Below are 23,820 nucleotides of genomic sequence, written 5' to 3' on the forward strand. Positions count from 1 at the left end.
GGCCAGCATTGATGGAGGGCGCTCTGCGCTGGGAGCGAGTGCAGCATCGCCGGAGGGTTTCAAGGGCTGACGGCAGCGTCCAGGAATGCCGGATGACGCCGGAAGACGGCCGTGCGGGTGCGCTGTTCCTCGAGTCGCAGACGCTGACGTCACTTCACGGCAGATATGGCCAACGCGTGTGGGATGCAGAGGCCCTGTGAGGCGTAGGTTTCCACTGCCTGTTCTCCCTCATGCCTCCAGAATCTGAGTCATTGCGCGCTGACACTCGGGAAATGCCTGATTGCCGTTTTGTGCCGGTGAGAAATTCGTCGGGTGATCATGATAACATTGCGGATAAATGAGAGGCCCCTCCTCCTAGCTACGCAGACAGCCAGCAGGTGGAATGCCGCCGAGAGTAGCGAGTTAAAGCAAGAGAGTTGAAAAGGCGCAACCAAACGAATCAAGCGATGTCTCTTGAAAGGCGAAATTCCACGCGTACCGTCTTGTGACCAATGTGCAAGACGCCGCCAAAGGGTAACGTAAGGACAACAAACGAAAAAAGAACAGTCATAAATAACGGAAAACCGCGCGTAACACCTGTCGAAAACGTAACATTAACTAGAACGTTGCACGGAAAGAAAAGACGCCTACATTACGTTTCCCGCACTTGGTTCTCCATCCACGCGTAGTTATTTATTTATGGTTATTGTGTAATTACTGCAACATCATAGCACGGCACCGGCCCTGCCAGCTTTTCTCAAGATCGGTCCGATTTTAGCACTAACGTCGACGTCGACCATGACGCCACGCCAGTTTGAGGCAGGCGCTCAGTGGAAAGATGCCCATCCCGGCAGCCACGTCAACTTTGCCAGCATTCCCCCGCCGCCGCCACATCGCTGGAGGTGTGCCATCTCACTGCGCCGTGAATGGGGTCGTGGTATCGAAGCGCACAAATCATAAAGCTAACACCCAAATCACGAGAATTCCTCAACCCAGTTTGCTTTAAAGCAACAAGCGCCATGACTGGCTTAATGATTCATATGAAGCTCCGGCCTGGGTTTTTAAGTTACGTCCTATCACATGACATTGAGTAATGCATAATGTTTTGAATGTTAACAACTACTACGCAGTGAGGTCATAAAGCCATTTCGCAGGATTCAGTACATTTATAAATCGTAAAATTTAGTTGGTGAGGTTGGTTGTGCGTGTGGAAATGATGGGGGGGGGGGGGGGGATTCCCGTATTGATCCAGCCTTTTGGGCTTTGCGACGCGCTCAGCTGATGAGACTATGGCTTCGCCTACCTACGATCCCAACACGAAGGGCGGCCACCGCAGGCCCACAATAGTCTAGAGATAGTGACTGTACCCACTAAAAATCAACCCCATGAAAAATCTTCTTGAGGGTAGTACGTCTATCATCACTAATCATATCGCTTGGATTCATTATACGTGTCATTGTTAATGGCAGCTGTTGGCCCGTTGGTCCACTGTATTGACTCACAGGCATCGAGGCAATTCGCTGCCATGAACCGACTTACTGGGGACGATCGCAAATGGTGGCGAAAACATTCGCTCACTGACAGAAACTTCTTTCTTAGTAACTCAGGTTTGAACAATACCGGCGTTTTCATACCAATAGGGGCATTGAACGTCATCTTACCGGGGTTCCGCCGCTAGCATCCCTGCTACGCAGTGAGGTAGTACACCGTCTCTTGCATGCTCGTCAGCGGTTAAATTAAAGGGAGGCCTAAAGTGTGGTCGCCAGTTTGCTCAGGTCACGCACGGAGATCAGACCCCCAGAATTATGAGCGAAGCCGTACAGCCGCACACCACGTATATGAACAAGCTTAGGGAGTGTGAACACACACACACACACACACACATATATATATATATATATATATATATATATATATATATATATCACTATGAAGGGCCCCCCCCCCCCATATTCATCGTCCTAGCGCTGGGACAGGCGGCCGGGCCAAACGTGACAAACAAAAACCGTACTCGCTCATCGAAAAAAACGGCACGTGGACCACGTATAGATAGATACGGTGGATAGATACGCTGTGCGGCACACAGTGCGTGAAGGATCTTCTCTTCCGCCCCTCCCCGTTCTCTCCGTCCCCAATTCCTACTCCACGCTGATGGCGGCGCTGAAGGAGGAAGGGCAGCTGAGAACGCCCCATCGGCGCCTAGGAGGCACAACAGCTCTCGCAGGACGCCGCCGCAGCGCCACTTACTGGACGTCTGGAACGACAACGGCCTTGGTCTGCTGGCGGCGGGCATAACAGCCCGGGTGGAACGCAGGCTATTATGACGCCCCCGGCGCCGCGCTGCGCCAGACCTCGCCATTCATCCCGCATTCTCCGGCGTTGGCCACGCGGCCAGCCGGGGGCGCGGTCGTGACGTCATCGGCTGGCCGCGCCGCCAGCGGCCGGCGTCGCATCGGACCACCTAAGCCCCGCCCACCGTGCGTGCGTTGGCGGCCGCGCATAAATGTCTAGCCGTCCGGGGGATCGTCCCATTTTGGCGAGGCGGGAGGCGGCGTGGGCATCTGTCTTCCGACGGTCTGCTACGGCACCTCCGAGGCGGTCATGCAGGGCAAGGTCTGGATGGCGACGCTGCTGGCGGCGCTGCTGGTTGGAACGGCGGCCGCCAAAAACTTCATCGCCATCGACTACCTGGGCGACGGCGAGAGGGAGGTGCGCATCCGCTTCGACCGGGTCCACGCCAAGCAGACGTCCATGGAGGTGGTGACCGACCAAATCACGTGAGTACGCTGGCAGCGCCTCCAACCGGGGGCTCTCGCCCTCACGTTCTGCACTGACGCCGTTGGCGTTTGGGCGGTGGGTGTCGGTCGTGCGTCACGTTCACGAGACAGTTCGTCTTGCCACTCATTAGGGACACTGCCGGTCGTGCGTATGTTCAGCGGAGTGTTTTGTATGCCGCTTGTTTCTGCTCTCACATCGGCCAGTGTCTGTCGGGGCGTTGCAGCCTATGCGTGATTCAATAGGAGCCATCGAAGTCACTGACGTGTCTTTTTGTGTGTTACTGAAAAGGTGGACTGGCTACATCAGTCCGTATGACACGCATTTGCAGTAATGCCCCAGGTTCAGCACACATTTCGCGACATAAGTTTTCTCGATTGTCTTTCTCCTGCTATCGTCTCATATCGCATTTCCCCATCATCACGCCGCTCATTCTTTGCCGGTCCTCCCTTCCGTTGCCGACGTCAGTTCTATCCTTCCGTCGCCCACGTCAGTGCTATCCTTCCGTTGCCTACGTCAGTTCCATCCTTCCGTTGCCTACGTCAGTTATAGCCTTCCGTTGCCTACGTCAGTTCTGTCCTTCCGTTGCCGACGTCAGGTTTATCCTTCCGTAGCCGACGTCAGTTCTGTTCTCCCGTTGCCGACGTCAGTTTTATCCTTCAGTTCTGTCCTTCCGTTGCCGACGTCAGTTCTATCCTTCCGTGGCCGACGTCGGTTCCGTTCCTCCGTTGTCGACGCCCGTCCTTGACTACCGACACCACCAAACGGCGAGCCTCCGTCGCGACCTCCCTCTACCCGCCTCGGACCTCTGAGTCCTCGACCGAATACTGACCGGACGCTTTTCCGGCGCGTACCTGTCCGTGCGAGCCGCGGGGGCCGGCCCGGGCTGTGGTCCGGGGAGGCGGCTTGGCAAGGTCGGCACTGCTCCGGTCCGGTCCGGTCCGGTGGGCGCTGGCTCCGCCCCTCGGCAGTCACACCACCGTCGCGCGGGCGAAAGTCTGCCACCTGGCGGCGCGTGCCGCACGTGCAGCCGGTGCCGAAGTCGGCCATGTGCCAGCTGTGAATACCGGACACCTAGCGTCCGGTGCGGCGCCTGGTGTCCGCCCCCGGGTCGGGGCCTGTCTGGTGTCGGAAGGCGGTCACGCTGGCAGGCCGGGGTATTTCCTGGGTCGGTACGGAGGGCGGTAGTGTGGAATCAGCGTAATCCTTTTTTTACTCAAAAATGGTTCAAAACGCGGTTGGAGCTGCGATGCGCTGAAAATATTCAAAACAGGTCACCAGCGTAATTTGTCCTTTCGAAGGGCGTATAGGATGCTGCTATTTTATTTCAAATATCTTTATGAATGTGTTGGCGACCAGGACCTATCATGGTCTGGCCAAACACTAGGGGCCGTGGACCGTCCCTGAACCCACCCATAGGCCATGGACCCTCGAGGCTGGGCGTGACTCGCGCTCGCCGGCGCTGGGCCCGCAGCACTCTCCGCTGACGCCGGCACTCCTGTGTTGCAGGCGCGGCATCCACCTCTGGCAGGTGACAGATGGACGCCACTTCATCCAGTCCATCTTCACGGCACAAGGCGAGCTCAAGGACTGCGAGTACATCCGACGGAAAGACGTCATCGGCACGTTCCTCGGCTCGTTTGAGGCGGACGCCGAACGCGCGCGGCTGCTGGCGGCCGGTCTGGCTCAGCAGGATGAGCAGGACGAGCAGCAGCCGATGCGCAACGTCACCTTCCGCCTGCTGACTGCGCCGCCGGAAGAGTACGCCGGCTTCCTCGACTACAAGGAGATGAAGCGGGCCTGCAAGGCGTACCACCGCGTCATCCGCAAGGTGGTGCACAAGAAGCGGCACGGTTCCGCCGCTGAGAAGACCGACGCCGAGCAGTTCATCCACAGGTGAGCGGTGGTGCCGGCGCGGCCGCGCGGCCCCGCTGCGGAACGGCGGGGCTATCGCTCGCGTCTCTGCTCAAAATAGCGCACAACGCTCAACGCAAATCAGCACAGGAATCTGTTCAGGCGCTTGCAGTACAATTGCCCACTTTTTCTATATGCTGTATATGGTGAAGGAATTCTGTTGTCCATTAAGGAAGTAGTCCGGCGCCAACTAGAACAGCATATCGTGCAGCATCTAAAGGCTTACAGGGCTGCTCAACGGCGGACATGAATTGTAGCAGCCTAACTAGTCTTCCTGTGTCTTGGGTTTTCGCCTTTCTGCATGGTAATTTGCGTGTTTGTGGGGCATAAAATCGGTCACTGTTTTTGTTTGCCCGTAATGTTCAGCACTTGGGAGCTGTGTGTGTGCTCAGTGGCGGGGTCTTTTGTGGCTCTTTGCCCTGACCTCATAGTCCGCGTTAATTGTCAGCGGCCCAGATCTCCTGCTTCTTGTGTGGGTTGTTCAAGCGCCTCTTCGCTTCTTCTGCCTCTCAATGTGTTCCGTGTGTGCTCTGTGGATCCGTGCCGTCCTCGACGCCGGACTCTGGCGGGGTGGTGTCGGGCTGCTATCCAGCGCCTGGCAACACCTCGCCGGAGCTGGTGTTGACGGCGGCAGCGGCGCCAGCGCGCGGCTGGACTATCCTTTCACCTCCGCCCCGCCTCACGACCGCCACCTTCGTCCAGTATGCTCCTGCCGGCCCGCTCTATGCGGGCGGGTCCGTCTCCTCTGTCAGTCTGTCTGGGTCCGTAACCTCGGCTTCTGGTAGGCGTCCACTGCATGTCGGCTACGTCGCTTTGGGACCTGGTATTCACGCTCCGGGCTAGTTGGTTTTTATCCGTGTCGGGATACTTACACAGCATTAACAAGATAGATTGTACAGTGTTTCTACAGATGTCGGTCTGCTTCGAAGTTTTACTGCGTCTTCTACAAAGCTCACGCTTGTCAAACTAGGGCACTAATGTTTTGATGGCGCCGGAATCGGCGTAAGGTGGCCGGGTCTCGATAACGCCATCTGTCGTGGTTCTTCGGAAGCTAGGAAGAACATCCGCTGGGCAGAATCAGCGATTGGGTAGCGATCTTGCGGTCCCATCGGCGCCTACTAATGCAGCGTTGGCATGCGGAAGGCTTCATGGTACTCGTGTGGCTTTGATGGCACCACCACGCCGGCGTCACCACGCCGGATGTTCGCCGGGTCGCCACTATGAGCCTATGGCCGGCGGGATGACCGCTTCTTCCCGCTTTAACTGGAGGCCGCTCTGTGCCGCCGATGCGCCGCTCCGGAGCTGTGTCCGTGTCTCGAGGTGGCGACGGGCGCGGAGGTACGGCGTGCGGCCGGCGCGGCTGCGCGCGGGCGGCTCAGACGCCGCTGGTCGCGTTTCAGGACGCGCCGCGACCTGCGCCTCATCTTCCCGGGCACCAAGTGGTGCGGCGACGGCACCCAGGCCCTCTCCATGTCGCACGTCGGAGGCCTGCACACGGTCGACCGCTGCTGTCGCTCCCACGACTATTGCCCATACGCCATACTCGGCCTCTCGGAGAAATACGGCCTCTTCAACTTTCGCATCTTTACCATTTCGCACTGCCGATGTGACCGGAGGTAGGACATCGCTCCGCTCGCGACACGTGGCCCGTCGACGAGCAAGGTAGGCTGCCGCTGATCACGTACCTAGTCCTCTGCAGCACCCCCCCCCCCCCCCCCCCCCCCCCCCACCGCCGGCGCTTGGATGCGGCGCTGGCCCCTGTCGTCAGTGCCGCCGTCCTGAGCAGCCTCTTCCGCCCTTCCACCTCCGGTCCACCGCGCGCGCTGGCGCGTCAGGGGCGGTTGAGTACACCGGGGCACCCCAACCCTCAGACACCGGCGCGACATCCTGGACGTGCTCCGCGTGCCCGGCACCAAGTGGTGCGGCAAGGGCTACACGGCCACTACGTACAACACGCTGGGAGGGTACGCCGGTGCCGACCGCTGCTGCCGGCACCACGATAAAAAATGTCCCTACTGGATCGCTTCCTTCGAGGAGAAGTATGGCCTCTTCAATTGGGGTATCTCCACACTCAACCACTGCGCTTGTGACGAGAGGTATGTATGTCGCGACGTGAGGTGCGGGGCTCTCGCATCTGGGGGCTTCGCGCAAACAACCTGGTGATTTGGTGTTGTAGGGCGCGTCTGCATCGGGGCCATTAACGTGCTCATGTAATACCCGTTTGAGGATATACGCGAAGCTCGTTTCTGCGGGCGTCTTTTGCGTGTTATAATTTTTGCGCCCCGTTTGTTCACAAGGTGCTGTCTCAGCCGTTCAAGTGAGGTGTCGGAAACTGGCCACACTGCCCCCATGCACGCGGGCGGTGAACATTTTGGAATTTGACCGGGCTTGTTCTGGGAATATCTGCAGCGGGTCTGTGTTTACCACGTGCGGGTCAAAATCCGACCGCTTTCGTCCGATACTGGACATCGACACGTCCCAGACCGTCAATGATTATGGTATGCCCCGCTGTTGACACGGGCCTAGGTGCCTCCTTGCTTATGTTTGAGCTCGAGCAGCTGTTCAGCCATGCATTGTGAGCGTTTGATCATCGATTTCTGCTTACCGTTGGCTGCGGAACTGGGCGTTGCATGCCAAAAGGGATGTCAGACGTGACGCTGTGCCGATTTGTCGCCAGGTTCCACACATGCCTAAAGATGACCGGCTCCGGCGCCGCCAACATGGTCGGCAAGATCTTTTTCAACGTCGTCAAGACCAAGTGCTTCGTGCTGAAGAAGCAAGTGGAGTGCGTCAAGAGCAGCTGGTGGGGCAACGAGTGCGAGGAGAAGCGGATCGTCAAACGAGCAGCTCTGAAGACGGCGCTGGCGTATTAGCTGGCTCCAGGAAGCTGGAGAGTGGAGAGAGTCGCTAGTCACCGGCCGTGTGCCCAGACGAGTCTGCGCCGCACGCGGCCAGATCTCTGGGTCGGGACCGAGGAGTCTGCGCCGCGCGCGGCCAGATATCGGTCCGGACGGTCGACAGAGCCCGGGCTGTCGCCGACACTGGGCACCACGTTCACCCGACGGACGCGCGGTGGAGAGGCATTCGGAGTCGTGGCAGCCAGGGAGCCTGGTAACTGGGTCATAGAGGAGGCCTGGGGTCGCTCAGGTTCTTGGTGGCGGCACCTCTCGACGTGCTGCTGCTACGTAGTCGCGCGCTGGTCCGCAGCGGCCACCGACACTTTATTCATGACATGTTGTTTCTGTGATAGACCCATTATCGCTGGTTGCTTGCCGCTGCGAGGAGTCCGGCTGCAGTGGCCAGCGCAGGGAGGGGGGCGGGCGGCGACGGCGCCGAACCCGCCGATCCCTCGACGCCGGCATCCGCACTCTCCGCCACGTACTCGCGAGCTACCGCCGCGCCGTCTCAGACCGGGTTCTGGTCGATCCTCACAAGCCCATTCACCTGCGTTCATCTAGCTCATCGCCCATATGTGCGGTCGGGACTGTGCTCGGTGAACTGGCCGACTCCTGAGTCCATCCGTCGTCGAGACCACTGCGTCATCCAATGGTCAGCATGTTCCATCTTATTTTTGTACGAAAACACCAATACATTATGCAATATGGGCCCGAGGTGTGTGCGTGGTCGTACGCATGACAACAGATGTGGAAGTTATCACACATGTGACTGAACAGTAAGGTGGTGAACCCAGGTACATTCCAAGTACATTCGGTCACCGATCCCGATAGGGTACGGCAGCGCGAAGGAAAGCTATCCTTTCGTGATGCTTTGACAGGACGTCCACTGACAGAAATTATCCGCCGGTACACGAGCATTGCTTTTCAAATGGCCGGCTGTGAGCAGGGTCATTTTTGGGTACTTTAAAGGATACTAATTCCCGATAGCATATGAATTGGACGCCGTGACCCTCACAGTTACAAAATGCCTAACAAATTTGGTTGGATTTGTGTTCCCGTAAACGCTCGTGCAGTTTGCACGGTCCAGCCTTTCTTCAGGCTGTCCGTTTATTTGTTTAGGCCCGGCGTATTCTCCCGCAGATCGATTTTGAAAAGGCCTGAACACCATGCGGACCGTTCACTGGCGTGCTGTGCGGCACAGGCGTCCAGGTCCGTGCTGTAGTCTGGCCGGCCGTTTGGTACAGGCGTCCTGGTCTGTGCTCTAGCCGGGCCGGCCGTTTGGCACAGGTGTCCAGGTCTGTACTCTAGTCTGGCCGGCTGTTTGGTACAGGTGTCCAGGCCCGTGCTCTGGCCTGGCCGGCCGTCTGGCACAGGTGTCCAGGTCTGTACTCTGGTCTGGCCGGCCGTTTGGTACATGTGCCCAGGCCTTTGCTCTAATCTGGCCGGCCGTCCGACACAGGTGTCCAGGTCTGTGCTCTAGTCTGGCCGGCCATTTGGTTCAGGAGTCCAGGTCTGCTCTCACCTGGCCGGCCGTTTGGTGCAGGCGTCCAGGTCTGTGCTTTAGCGTAGCCGGTCGTTTGGTACAGGTGTCCAGGTCTGTGCTCTGGTCTGACCGGCCGTTAGTACAGGCGTCCAGGTCTGTGCTCTGGTCTGGCCGGCCGTTAGTACAGGTGTCCAGGACTGTGCTCTGGTGTGACCGGCCGTTAGCACAGGTGTCCAGGTCTGTGCTCTGGTCTGGCCGGCCGTCAGTAGAGGTTCCAGGTCTGTACTCTGGTCTGGCCGGCCGTTAGTACAGGTGTCCAGGTCTGTGCTCTGGTCTGGCCGGCCGTTAGTACAGGTGTCTAGGTCTGTGCTCTGGTCTGACCGGCCGTTAGTGCAGGTGTCCAGGTCTGCGCTCTGGTCTGGCCGGCCGGTCAGAGTGGAGCGTAACCGGTTACGGGCTAAGCTCACTTTATAGCTAGGTTCATATGTGCCGACCGCAGTAGGACCCATTTCACATCGGCCTACTACATCATAAAACTTAGGTGACAACGTAAAAAAAAACACGAAACAAACATAGGGAAAATCGCATGGATGTTCAAGTGCTATGCTTTAAGGGGCCTCAGCCCAATGCACATTGTTCAAATGACTTTCTTGATTGCTGAAGAAAGAATGACGGGTGATCACAACATGAATACTTAGGAGTGCTCCACATTTATCTAGGGGTTTGAACTGAAAAAGCCATTTTGAAGACCTTCCGGTGCTCTTCACAATACTGCCCTTCTTAAGACTGAAGCCCCTCTAACTTTTGAGCTGCGCGTCCGCGACAAGGGAGGAAGGAATATCGGGGAGAGTGTTTCAGTCACCTTAGCATGCGTGAGCCACAGCAAGGTCATTCAAATCTTGCCATTCCATGACCCATGCGGCGATCAAGCCCCAAAAACATAATAATCCAGGCGTTCATGTCTGGCGTTCGTGCGTGCGATTTCCAGATATAACGGTCAATTGGCTCTAAATTAATGTCGTGCAAGGTACGCTGACGTAATCAAACCATGACGCATCGAGGAGCATGTTCACTAACCCGGGCATTGTGCAGTCCAGGACAGTCATTTCCACTTAAAAAGTATACCGATAGTTATGAGTGAGCTTGTTTCATCACGTCTGACGCTTGCTTCAAGATCTTCAAATGTGAAACATTCTTCTACGATGTCCCGCATCCTTCCCGATGTCCCGCATCCCGAACGCCTCTAAACGAATTCTCGAAAATTCTATTCATCACAAACATAGATTTTGTTTTGATCTCCAAACTATTTTCAGCTCCTGACACAGTCGCACACGATAGTGACACTGGCGTATTGTAAAAGCATTTGATCACAAACATGTCACGATGGATAAGTTACAAACACGGAACTCGCGCATCACAGGTTACACACACGTCGCCGGCTAGCGTTTCTTTCGTCTTGCACCGGTGGTTTTGGCCGGCGGTACCTCCGGCACGACGATGTTGCCTTCGGTCAGCTCTTGCTGCAGATCGGGCGCCGCGTTGGCGATCTTCTGCTGCGCCTCCAGAAAGAACATCAGGTCCCGCACCTGCTCCTTCAGGTCCAATACCTCCTGCGGCGGCCAGCGCCAGCTCAAGCTTACACAGGGACAGGGGACGATAGACGATATCCATACTAACAGGCACAACTTGAAGAGCACATCTCGACATGTTGGATGGCTGGGAAGGCGGACAAAAACGTCCACGAATAACGTTTAGGTGCATTGATCAGTGAGAGCACTCCACACAGGAGAAAGCTCTTACAGCCAGACACAAAGAACGTAAACCGACCGACTGGACAATATCTCAGCTAGGTCTGCGGCAACGTTATGAAAGGCGTCCTACATGGAATTTCCAGGACAATAAGTAAACATGCCAACGAACAAATCTAAGCACAAACTTAAACGGCTCTTTGAACGCGCACGCACGCACCCATACACGCACGTACGCATACATACATATACGCACGCAAGCACGCATGTGCCCACGTACCCCCCCCCCCCACACACACGCACGCACGCACGCACGCACGCACCAATAGAGGGTAATCAAGAGGGCAGGAACCAGCCCCGGCGGACGTTGCCGACAGCAACAGGCGTGGATCAAGACGTGGACCTCAGACTGAGGTCCAGACGAAGACTGCCAAACGGGGGCGCCTGCAAGCCGTCACGAAGCCAATGCCCTGTCTTGACGATCAACAATGTCATACGTGGTCTGTAATTCCTAACCGAGAGCGGTGCAATTTTTGTATAATCATTCCGCGCGCGAAGAGTAAACGTGCGATTTTCGGCATCACGACGTTTTCGGGTGCGAGCACCGCGGGTGGCCCGCTCAGATGGGGGGCGATCACGAGCACAAACACCAGCTGCCCGCGGCAGTCGCCTCTTCTTCGCTCCTCATCCCATACCACCCCGTCCCCATATGTTTCTAGTTCGCTTCTGTTCGGCAAGCTTACCTTGTCTTTCTCGGATTTCATGCTGTTCAGGCTGGTCTCCAGCTGTTGGATCCGTTCCTGCCAGCCTGTCTGGTTTTCCCGCAATGATTTGTTGATCTCGCGCTCCTCTTGAAGTTCTTTCAGACACCGGTTCAGTCGTGTGTGTGTCGTGAAGGCCGGCAGCTGCTGGATCTGTACGCGGTTGTCCCATAAACATACAGAGCAGTATAATTTTCATCATGTAATGATATTATTACAGTGCATTTGTTTGCGTATGCTGTCTCAAACAAGCGTTGATTCCAATCGGACGTTTTGGTTCAATCGAAACCTTACAGGCCAACTTTATTTTTATATATATATATATATATGTTACCTAGATTGCGAACAATGAAATAAGTGGGGACGAAATGCTTCGAGACAATGCAGTGCAGAGCTGGAGACAGTGCAACGAAATCACGCTATTAGATGTGGGTCTGTTTGCATACATTGTTTGTTATTTTGGTGAAAAGTTCCCAGAAAAGAAGGTTTTACTGAGTCGCCGTTAAAAGGCAGACCAGAGGCGACAGACTGGAGTTTGGCATGTTTATTCCATCCGATTTACTGACTGCGCCCATTTTTCTCCCCGCTGCTTAGGCCAGCCACTAAGAAACGGATCCGTGCCGAACATGCATTTAGAAAAACCAGACCTAAACTCCGCTGGCCACGGCACCGGGCCAAAAATCAATGTGCAGGTTTCGGATTGAAAACCGCCCATGCTGGCACGTGCCGTGACTGGACTGCATGGGATCATGATCTCATGACGTGATTTCAATATGCATCTCCCCATATAAATGCAGCATTTCGTCGTACTGGATAAGCGGTCGGTGCGAGCGCCACTTCCGAGTCGTCACCACTGATTCAGCGTCGGCTGCCGGTACCGTGGCGTCCAACTCTTCCATCTCACGTGAACGCAGTGTCACGCCGAGGACGTGGGGGGAGAGCCAGACGGACGGCGCGGGGGAGGGGCAGGGGGCACGGCAGCGTAACTGCACGGGCGCCAGATGCTGGGGCGGGCGCGCCGGCCGCTACAACGCCACACGCCCCTCCCCGCCCCCTCCGCCTCGTGCCCGCCCACCACAAGTCTTGTCTCGAGACGGATCGTGTGCACCAGATGCGGCTTGTGTTGGTTCGGTGTACATGTACAGAAATCCGAACCGCCACATGTTTGGTGTGCTTCGGGAGCCGAGCGCGTCACGTGAGTGACACACATATTTGATGGCTGGTAGTAGAGCCGCCACTTGGAGTATACTGTGAGCGGTAATATGTGGCGTTCTTCTCATGACATAAGCCCAAGGAAAATGCGACCGATTCGTGCATATTCTGATTTGTTGTGCTCATCGACATGCCGATTGACGACCTAGATAGTAAGGACCGATGCTGTTGCCATTGGGTTCGCATAGCACATGGCGCCCAGAAGCCGGTGTGGACGGTCGTAAACACAACCCGCTGGAGGCAAAGTAAGGTGGCCTAGAATCTCAAGCAGGGTATCGATTTGTGTAAGTGATTGGGGGAGAGGGAAGGGTCGAGCCAAGGATTCGACGATCCGACCATCACCATATGCGTGCTTCTCACACAATTTGGACCGCTAAATTTTGAAAATGACGACTTGTCCATAATATTATGGTATAATTTATCAAATCGTCCGGTATCTGAGGAGCAGGGCTGCAGTCTTACCAGCAAAGTCAGAGGACGGCAAGCTCTGCCTAACCTAACTTATCTCAACTTTTCCTCATTAAAAGTCCAGTAACAAGCATTGGGGCCCAAACCCACAAACCGCAATGGAGCAGGGGCGACGCCCTCGCAGAGTACATACGTTTACGTCTATCTGTGCCGCAAATCAAATGTGTGAAAGCATACCAAAGTATCCATGACCAAACCAATTTCATTTCTTCAGTCCATCCCTGCAGGTAAATGAAACAGTGCGGCTTCAGGATGCGCAGCCAGTAAAACAGCATCTGTTTTCGCGCGGTTGCGTTAGCGCGGGTTGTGGACGAACCGCCAACAACCAGTTGTTCCTGCTCGCCGGTCCAGGCAGGACTCGTGCCACGTGCTAACTCGTGCAACTGACCACCTCGACTCCGCGCATGAGCACAGACAATCGTGACGTCAGCACGGCGCGTGACCTTTGCGGCCCACGCCGGTCTGCGACGCAAGCCCAGGATCGCATTTCACGTCAGAGCGTCTGGGAACCACGGTCGCTGGCTCGGGCGCGGCGCCGTGCGGTTGAGTTATGCTGATGCCGGCGTTAGGGCTTCGGTAGCTGGCGCATATGACATGAAACACGAGGCAGCCTGCGTCCCAAAAAGGTTGACTTTGGCCCCGGCTCGCTCCCTTCGGACGGCTAGGTTTACAGACGGCTACGGACGGCTAGGACGGCAAGCCCGGGCCATGACGTGAGTTTTTGTACCGGACAACCGGAGCCAGCGGTCGGTTGGTGGTTTTTCTCGACGCGTCACATTTGCAGTTCCAAGAATGACAGCGCAGTTCGAAAAAAAGAACGCAGCCCGGAGTGGGATTGCCAGGACCTTATTTTGGAAAGAAACTACGACATTTATTTCTGTTGATGGTTCAGCTTGAGGAACTGTTCTCGTTATCAGTGCCTACGTCCCTGGAAGTGAACATCTTAAGAACGATGCAGAACATTTCTAGAAACTGTGGAAATATTGGACAAGTGCAAGTATGGATAAACGCGAAGTGACCGGGACTGATAACTATAACACGGTCGCCAGTACCCTGCACACGGGAGCTTCACATATAGAGAGGTCCGCTCTGACCACATGGGGTTTGATTTTCCGCTGGTATAATGGATCAAAAGCATAACGGCGCACTGTAACCGGCACACTTGCCGGCCATTCTGTTCCAACGAAACTCGACACGACTCTAGTGGACGGTTAATGCTTATTCGAACCATAATATTACGCGTCTTGAGTGCACTCTGTCCATTTTAGTTAATTATGCATCTGAAATACATTGCTATAGTTAAAACAATGTCTACAGCATACACTTCGATGAAACCAAATCAAACAGAGCAACGCTGAATTTTACCCTAGCAAGCAGATGCATGCCACGAGGCAAGTATTTCAGCATAAAGGTTCAATCACGGACGTATGGAAATGGAAAACTCGAAGACTTTCTCAGCAGATGAAGCATACAATGTGCTGCACATTAGAAGAAGTCGTTAACCAAAACGCGAGTCCCATTTGCGATGCGTCGGCTGAAAAGGGTGCCATCCCCACGCACATTGTCTTTCAAATGCAGCGCCCTGTGGCTGACCTGCGGCCGTGCCCTAGCGTCCGCCCGCGGCGGCGCAGCCACCTGCGTACCTTCTTGTCGGCGGCGGTGCGCTCCCGCCCGGCCTGCTGCAGTCGCTCCCGCAGCGTGTGCGTCTCCTCCACAGCCTGGCGCGTGCGCTCGCGCAGCTCCTCCGCCTGCTTCTGGCCGTCCTTCTCGATGCGTGCGATGCACTCCTCGTAGTACTGGCGCTGCGACTGCAGCTGACTGGTCAGCAGGTACGTGTACTCCAGCTGGATACCCTCCAGCTTCTCCTCCGAGTCGCCGCCCTGCGGTCAGAGGCGGTCAGCCGCCGTCAGGGTCAGTGGCGGTCAGCGGCGGTCAGCAGCGGTAAGAGGCAGTCAGCGGCAGTCAGCGGCGGTCAGAGGCGGTCAGTGGCGGTCAGCGGCGGTCAGCGGCCGGTAAGAGGCAGTCAGCGGCAGTCAGCGGCAGTCAGCGGCAGTCAGCAGCGGCAGTCAGCGGCAGTCAGCGACAGTCAGCGGCAGTCAGCGGCGGTCAGAGGCGGTCAGCGGCGGTCAGAGGCGGTCAGCGGCGGTCAGCGGCGGTCAGCAGCGGTAAGAGGCAGTCAGCGGCAGTCAGCGGCGGTCAGCGGCGGTCAGTGGCCGTCAGCGGCGGTCAGAGGCGGTCAGCGGCGGTCAGCGGCGGTCAGCGGCGGTCAGCGGCGGTCAGAGGCGGTCAGCAGCGATCAGCAGCGGTCAGTGACCGTCAGCGGCGGTCAGCGGCGGTCAGAGGCGGTCAGCAGCGATCGGCGGCGGTCAGTGACCGTCAGCGGCGGTCAGAGGCGGTCAGAGGCGGTCAGAGGCGGTCAGCGGCAGTCAGCGGCGGTCAGCGGCGGTCAGTGGCCGTCAGCGGCGGTCAGCGGCGGTCAGTGGCGGTCAGAGGTGGTTGGCAACGATCAGCGGCGGTCAGCGGCGGTCAGTGGCGGTCAGAGGTGGTCAGAGGCGGTCAGCAGCGATCAGCGCCGGTCAGTGGCCGTCAGCGTCGGTCAGCGGCGGTCAGCGGCGGTCAGTGGCGGTTGGCAACGATCAGCGGCGGTCAGAAGCGGTCAGCAGCAGTCCGTGGGGGTCAGCGGCGGTTAGAAGCGGTCAGCCGTGCGACAATCAGCGGCAGGACAACGCACCTCGGCCATTTTTCTGTGCAGCACACAGCAGGGAAACAGACTATTGGCACAGGCACTGATGCCAACATCGCGGCAGTAAAGCCGCCAAACGTCGCATACGTTACATATGAGTGCAGACAAGAGAAAGGCCGGAAGCGGATTCAATGTTCAGTAGCATGACCAAGAGGAAGCACAAAAGATCATGATTGAGGTCACTGATGCCCCGTGACCTTGTCTGCAGCAGGGCAGTAGTGCTGCAGGGGCTCACGTGTTTGGAGTCGTGACGCCCGTGACCGTTGTCGTCCACCTCCACCATCTTGCCGTCGTCGTTGTTCTGCACCAGCCGGTGGACAAAGTTGTCGCCCACGTAGTCCCAAACGCGCGTGCTCCCCACACGCATCGTGTACGTATGACCCGTGTCCAAGAAGTGACTGCCAACGACAAGTCAAGGCAATGTTCTCAGACAATCGAACAAATCGTTGAGGTTGCATGCTATCAAAACCTTGCAATGGACCACGGGCTGCAACAACTTGCCGCAGTCCGCGACAGTCTGGGTTCGAATCCCGCGCATCGCCCATTCCACTGACCCTGCCCCGAAGACAGGGGCAATAACTTAGTGACATCGCCGACGGCTTGAACCGCGCCACGTGCTAGCTGACAGCGGGACAGGCGGCACTGGTCAGCTGACAGCGGGACAGGCGGCGCCAGTCAGCTGACAGCGAGGCATGCGGCGCCACGTGCCAGCTGACAGTGGGGCAGGCGGCGCCGGTCGGCTGACAGCGAGGCAGGCGGCACCGGTCGGCTGACAGCGAGGCAGGCGGCACCGGTCGGCTGACAGCGGGGCAGGCGGCACTGGTCAGCTGACAGCGGGGCAGGCGGCACCGGTCAGCTGACAGCAGCACGGGTAACGCCGGTCAGCTGACAGCGGGGCAGGCGGCGCCACGTGCTAGCTGACAGCGGGGCAGGCGGCACTGGTCAGCTGACAGCGGGGCAGGCGGCACCGGTCGGCTGACAGCGAGGCATGCGGCGCCACGTGCCAGCTGACAGCGGGGCAGGCGGCGCCGGTCGGCTGGCAGCGGGGCAGGCGGCACCGGTCAGCTGACAGCAGCACGGGTAACGCCGGTCAGCTGACAGCGGGGCAGGCGGCGCGATCTGCCGAACCTGTAGGCGTGGCCGCCGACGTATCTACCGCAGCCGACGTGGCCGCAGATCAGGCAGATCCACAGACTGTCGCTGGCCTGGCACTCGAAGCAGAAGTTGTCCTCGGCCTCCTCCGGGGTCTGCACGTACCGGCAGACGGGACAGCTGGCGGGGAAGAAAGCCCCCGTCACCGCCAGAACCGTGCGCAGCCCGTCCCAGCCGCACAAACCTCTCACTCACACACTGTGTGGTCCGTCAGATGAGACGGCGACCGGGCCACAGCCACACCCAGCGCATGGCACGGTCACCGGACCACACAACACGAACCCACACACACTACGGGCCCACCAAACACCGTGACTGGACCACACAACACGAACCCACACACACTACGGGCCCACCAAACACCGTGACTGGACCACAAAACACGAACCCACACACACTACCAGCCCACCAAACACCGTGACTGGACCACACAACACAAACCCACACACACTTCCGGTCCACCAAACAGTAAATCGGGTGCCGTGGGTGGCAAGTTCATGGTTTACGGCAAACACAGATCAGGTGTTCATTGTATGCCCGACCTCACGCCATATTTGGGATACAAACGAGAAGAACAAAAGCGTCTAGATGGCGCTGTATGGCAGAGTGGTACAGGCAGATGACAGCAACACATGTTAATATACTTCCAGACACATGAGTGAGCACATACAAACAATATTGATTCAAGCCGACAAAGAAACATTCAACTTACGTCTAAAAAGAAGACGGGAGACGAAACAAAGCGAAATAAAGTGAGCATTTATAGCGTCGAAAGACATGGAACGGACCAAGCAACGAACGCTTGTTCGGCAACCACACCACAATATCAACGATCTCTCCCAGAACAAAGCTCCAAAAGAGGCGCTCAATCATCAACAAACAGCGACTAGAGCGGCGAGATCCGACCCCGACTCACCTGGTGTCGCCCCACTGACTCAGACAGCTCCCGTGAAATGAGTGGTTGCAGAGGACAGTCAGGATGCCGTTGACCGATTCATCCATTCGCTCCAGGCAGACCGGGCACGTGGGCAGCTCCGTGAACCCTGCCAAACAACCGGGCACGTGGGCAGCTCCGTGAACCCTGCCAAACAACCGGGCACGGTGGGCAGCTCCGTGAACCCTGCCAAACAACCGGGCACGTGGGCAACTCCGTGAACCCTGCCATAAAGCGTCCTCGTTGTACCGTCCGACAACCGTCGGCAGATGCGCTCACCCGGACTGTCACGCCATAACACCCATATCTAGCGTTATTGACGTCCTAAAAACACCACCGATGCAAAAATCACAACTGACGCGGCAGGCGAAAATGCCGAAAATCAGTGTCACTGAGGTGGCAAAAAAATCGAAGTCACACCCTTCCTCCACGGCCGGTCGCCCAAATACTCTCCGTTTCCCTTTCTCGCTCCCTCGCTCGCCCCCACCCTCCCTCCCTTATGCGGGCAGCTGCGAGTGACCGACCAGCGACATACCTGGGATGGGCAGACGCGCCTCGTCCGACTCGTTGACTAGGTCCACCCGGGACACGTACACCAGCCGACACGTCTCCGGTTCCATGCTGTTGTACCGCACGCCGTTGAAGTTGCGGTAGAACTCGTCAGCCGCGGCCTGATGGGGCAGGGCGCCGGTCGGAGACACAGAGGGTATCGAATTAGGACCGCACCTCTGCCGCGGTCGCACACCTGTGACTACGGCGAGAGTATCCTGGTGGACGCCGGAGCAGCCGCTCAGCGGAGAAGCATTGCACTGAATGGGCTGCGCCCGACCAGCATTACGCGCCGAGACTAGCAGACGTGGCGCTCCTTGTGGCCCAGTTTCAACACTGCGCTCTTCACCGGATCGCGACCTGACTGCGATGAATGACATCACTGAGTCACAGACTTGAAGGAACTGAATGGTACACTCCATTTCCAACACTTCGATACTCAACGACTCTGCGTCCCCTGTTAGCCTCTATCCACGCCCCCGCAAACTACCCATAAAACTGGGGACAGTCGCGAGCAACACAGGCGTTGACAGCCGGAGGAGCCGCGCGGCGGTGGCGCGGGTCGCACGTCGCTAATCTAGCTTTTGTTTTGGAAAACAGGAAACTTAGGGACGAAAGATATTTTGTATGAGGTAAACAAGCGCCAAACTCTATCCCTTTGTATAATTTCTAGTTCTTTGCTGCCAATAAATTTAGGAAGACGTCCGGATTTATCACTGGCCCTACTACATCTCTGCATAATTTTCACGGAGACCTGCATCCCCGCTACCAAGGTGCCAATACTCGCCCATGTTGTCATTAGTCTGCATACAAATCACAACGGAAATTGCAAATAACGGTGGTAAGAGTACGTCTTTGACCATATCAATGAGATGGGACATGGCCAATGTCAAAAGCATAGCTATTGGGATAACCGCTACCCTTTATTCAGCCTTGATGAGACAATGTTTGACACACAGCCTTTGGCGCACCAGGCCGTCAATATCAGGCAGCCATTTGGCTGACCACGGTATCCAGCCTTAGAAAGGCAATGTTTGACAGACAGCCCTTGGCGCACCAGGCCGTCAATGTCAGGCACCCATTTGGCTGACCACGGTATTCAGCCTTGGTGAACAAATGTTTGACAGACAGTCCTTAGCGCACCAGGCCGTCAATGCCAGGCAGCCATGTAGCTGACCACGGTATCCAGCCTTAGTGAGACAATGTTTGACAGACAGCCCTTGGCGCGCCAGGCCGTAATGTCAGACGGCCGTTTGGCTGACCACGGCTGAGGAAGAGATAGCGGATAACATGAAAACTCGTGTTTAAAACAAACAAGCTGGTTGAAATATCATCTTATCACAGTGGTAAGACAAAATATTTCATAACAATCGCAATGAATCTTGCGACTTTCTTCGCATAACTGACCCATCATAAATAGTGTTGGAATACCTGTCTTTAACAGCCATTCACAGAGTGCCAAAAACCACACAGCCAAGGGCGCAACCAGGGTCCCCCTCCCCTCCTCCCCCCCCCCCCCCCACAAGCCTGTTTATGCTATGCACCTTAGGGATCGTCCATAAATTACGTTTCGCATGACGGGGAGGAAACGGCTTTGGTGGGATGAAGCGGAAGCGTAACAAGGCAGAGAGAAGAGGTTTTGGACAGTGAAACGTTACGATCAGGTGTGCTTGTAAATCATGCTCAAATAAAAATATAAACCTTACAGCCGTATGGCGTTCACTTCCTCTTGCAATAGGTCTGTTAATTTACTTCACATATCTTCCTTAATTAGGGACCCGACGAGCGACACAACACAGCACAGGTAGAGGGAGGAGGCTCGCCCAGCATTGGGGCGTGCGTGTGAGTAGCCCCTCGGAGGTGCCCCTCTCCCCCCTTACTAGTTACAGGATGCACTATACTATAATGCACCTGATTAAATGTTGCCGGTAAAAACTGCTCGGTACACACGTCAAAATTAGGAGTTCGAAGAAACACGATACTACTGAAAACATGGAAGCGATAACAGCCTCCCCTGTTCCATGGCACCCAGCGTGCACTGCTTAGGGACCAGGTGCACGGCGGCCACCATGGTGTCGCATTCTGAGCAAAACTCAATGGGGTGTGGCCCGACGAGTGCCAGGCAGACACCACGTTTTTCACCTACAATCTCGGTGTGGATTTTGCTGTAAATACAAAGCAAAGTACTGGGCGCTATTTTGCATGTAATGCCACGTATGGCTGCGACACTGCCATAACGGGCTTTTTTCGCGAAAAAGGCCGCCCGCCAGGCCACTTTCTGTGTGAGTAACCCTACCTACTGTCCCCGTCCCTGAACGTCGATGATGAAGGAGCACACGTTGAATGTTTAGATGAATGAGTGGATACCAAATAAATGAATAAAATGTCGATACCTGATGGCGGAATTTGATGAGTGCCATGTACTGGTTGGGCGTGCTGTCACGGATGATGCGCATGCGCTCGATGTCCGGGTAGCAGGGGGCCGTGAACTGGAGCAGGTCGTGGATCACCATCTTCGCCGGCACCGACATCATGCAGATCATCTCCGATCTCTCCGTGCCCTCCTCCAGACTGGTCATCGCGCTGCAACGCGAACACCGCCGGTGTGGCCCCAGGAGCAGAGGCGGGCGCGACATTCTCCATGCACGCTCGGGGTTCAGTTTCTTTTTTCCTTTTCGGTGTCATTAGTTTAACACATCGCCAAGGGCCTAGCGTGGCAATGCCAGCCTGACGAGAGGGATCGTCCCTGCGCATCTGGCATTCCTGAAGGGGGTTATGAGTGATCTCAAGACGCCCAATAGTTCATTAAAGCATTAAATCATATACCAACCTAGTGCCTATACATCCTTTCATCCTATACATCATGAAAATATAGGTTGAACAACGTATTTTTTTATTTTTCAACCAACATGTGAGGATACAGGTTGAAGACCATTTTACTATGAGTAAATAAAAGTTTAAGACCACATTGTGGTCCCCAACCTGAACTCAGTTCCTGAAAGCGCCTCATAACCAGGATTCCCCCAGTAAGCAGAATCTTAAAAACCGAGACAAGTTTCGAAAATTGGGAAATCACCTTGATCGGAGGGAGAAAATTTAACGTACTCAAGGAAACCACCTCTTTATGGAATATGCTGCTGGCCACAAGCGGTTCAGAAGTGAGATAGGGCTTCGAGTGACTGCTCTCGAACGCATTCTTGCGCAATCAGCCTCAAAAGTTCCAGCGCTATGCATATATATGTGGCAAGCTTCCGGCTGTGGTTTGCATGCCAAATAGTTCGCTGGAGCATACGGCCCTCTGCCACCCATTGATCATCACTGTACATGCCCCATGAAGCTGTTCAAAACCAGGCAACATGTCCGTTAAGCACATAGCATTCTTACGGCCTTTATCAGGGGCGACACAAGAACGAGCTTATGGTACACTTCGACTTAACAAAAAGACACAGGAACCGAACAAGGAGCGGTGGGGCAGTCCCTCCTCCCCACCCCCAATTGAAAGCTGGGGGGCCGTGTCCCCCTCCCTTTATTTGGAGGGCTCATGGAGGGCCCATGTTAAACCAGAAAAGGATTATGTAAGCTTTTAAAAGTCCATTCTGGCCCACTGAGGGTTCATTCTGGCCTATTTATCATCCATTGTGACCAAAAGAGGGCAATTCTGAGCCTGCAGAGGGGCCTCTTCCGACCTGAAGATTGACTTGAGGGGACCATTCTGATCTGTTAATAGCCCATTATTGACTAGAGGGCCCATTCTTGCCTGTAGAAAGCCCATGCTTGCCTTTAGATGGCACATTCTGGCCTTCAGATGGACATTATGATTGAAGAAGGCCTATTATCAACTGTGGAGGATCCATTCTGGAATGTACAGGCACCATTCAAGCTAGAAGTGTCCTTTCTGCTCTGTAGAGGTGTGATTATTGATCTATTGATCAATGAACATTTGCACTTTTTGGCCCTATCTTAACAGAGGCCAAAAGTACATATGTTGTTTGTTTGATTTGCTGATGTGTCAATGTGCAGAAGTCCAAGACTTCCTTTGCTTGAATGTGTTATGCTTATTGATTGTTTTGTTTTGTTTTTGCTGTTGATTCCTTTGCTTTGCTTTATGTTAACAAAATCCTGTGGAAGATATATCCAAAATGTAGCATCAAAACATAGTTGTTACAAAGTTTTGGGTGCTCATCACACTTTTATGAAATGACTGTGTCTTAATGTATTCTGCTTCAGTGTAATGGCCAAAGATGTGAAATTGTTTTTGATATTTAAGATATTATGACCATGCCAACTTAAAATTCATGTCTTTCTTTGCTGGAGCAGCCCTCACTGACTCATAAGTTCCATTGTTTGGAACTTAAATTTCCACCCCTGCACGGTCTATTTGAGATGGACCTTTTCACTCCCCCCCCCCTAGCTCAAAAACGAGTCTAGCTTCCTGTGCTCCACCATTCTCACTTTTCCTTGTAGAGGTGCAGCAGGCCCTTGGTGACCTCGACGAACGGGTTTCCCGAGATAAACGGCTTCTGGTCCAGCGACGCCTCATCAGACGGCGTGCCCTCCTTGCTGGGCCGCAGCGGCAGCGACGGCTCGCGGCCCGACTTGACCAGGTCGGCATACGAGACGGCCTTGCCGGACGGCCCGATCACCACGTCACCGTCGGGCGGCTCGCGATCGCGGTCCCAGCGGAGCGCAGCCGCCTCGGTGACGGCCGCCGCCGCCGCCTCGGTGACGGCCGCCGCCGCCGGCTCGGTGACGGCCGCCGCCGCCGCCTCGGTGACGGCCGCCGCCGCCGCCTCGGTGACGGCCGCCGCCGCCGGCTCGGTGACGGCCGCCGCCGCTGGCTCGGTGACGGCCGCTGTAGCCGGCTCGGGGACGGCCGCTGCCGCTGGCTCGGTGACGGCCGCTGCTGCCGGCTCGGTGACGGCCGCTGCTGCTGGATCGGTGGCGGCCGCCGCCCGCGAGTCGGCGCGTGCAGACTCTGACCCTGCCGGCTCGTCGGACGGCGGGACGGACGTCCGCGCAGCGCCGGCGGCGGCGTCCACCAGCTGCGGCACCACCGTCTCCACAGTGACATGCGCCAGCGCGCGCCTGTCGTGCTGGCGGCGCTGTCGGCCAGGGTGACTCTGGCCCAACTCTGAGGTCCCTGCAGAGCCTCCTGATGCCATCTTTACCAGCTTCGGGGCTGTGAATTGAAGCAAAAGTTTGAGG

At 56.2% G+C, this 23,820-nt stretch overlaps 2 protein-coding genes across 2 annotated transcripts in view; one reads left to right on the forward strand and one right to left on the reverse strand.

Moving 5' to 3' along the window:
- LOC119097975 (BRCA1-associated protein) overlaps window positions 1-23,330 on the reverse strand; it is a gene marked incomplete at its 5' end in the record, with an annotated part of 34,369 nt that extends 11,039 nt beyond the window's left edge. The window contains 7 exons of the mRNA XM_037220911.1: window positions 14,881-15,117; window positions 16,216-16,378; window positions 17,109-17,252; window positions 18,049-18,175; window positions 18,602-18,737; window positions 21,009-21,198; window positions 23,068-23,330. Of these exons, the coding sequence (XP_037076806.1) occupies window positions 14,881-15,117; window positions 16,216-16,378; window positions 17,109-17,252; window positions 18,049-18,175; window positions 18,602-18,737; window positions 21,009-21,198; window positions 23,068-23,330 (1,260 nt within the window). The remainder of the gene's footprint in view (window positions 1-14,880; window positions 15,118-16,215; window positions 16,379-17,108; window positions 17,253-18,048; window positions 18,176-18,601; window positions 18,738-21,008; window positions 21,199-23,067) is intronic.
- Window positions 2,513-8,273, forward strand: LOC119098462 (uncharacterized). Its single transcript, XM_037221385.1, has 4 exons — window positions 2,513-2,756; window positions 4,264-4,650; window positions 6,540-6,764; window positions 7,346-8,273. Exons 1-4 carry the CDS (start codon window positions 2,581-2,583, stop codon window positions 7,539-7,541), a joined length of 984 nt encoding a protein of 327 aa, XP_037077280.1. The 5' UTR covers window positions 2,513-2,580; the 3' UTR covers window positions 7,542-8,273.
- Window positions 23,331-23,820: the final 490 nt, after the last annotated feature.

Source organism: Pollicipes pollicipes, unplaced genomic scaffold, assembly GCF_011947565.3.
Source record: "Pollicipes pollicipes isolate AB1234 unplaced genomic scaffold, Ppol_2.1 Scaffold_4740;HRSCAF=5597_pilon_pilon_pilon, whole genome shotgun sequence".
In the NCBI taxonomy this organism is placed as follows: domain Eukaryota; kingdom Metazoa; phylum Arthropoda; class Thecostraca; order Pollicipedomorpha; family Pollicipedidae; genus Pollicipes; species Pollicipes pollicipes.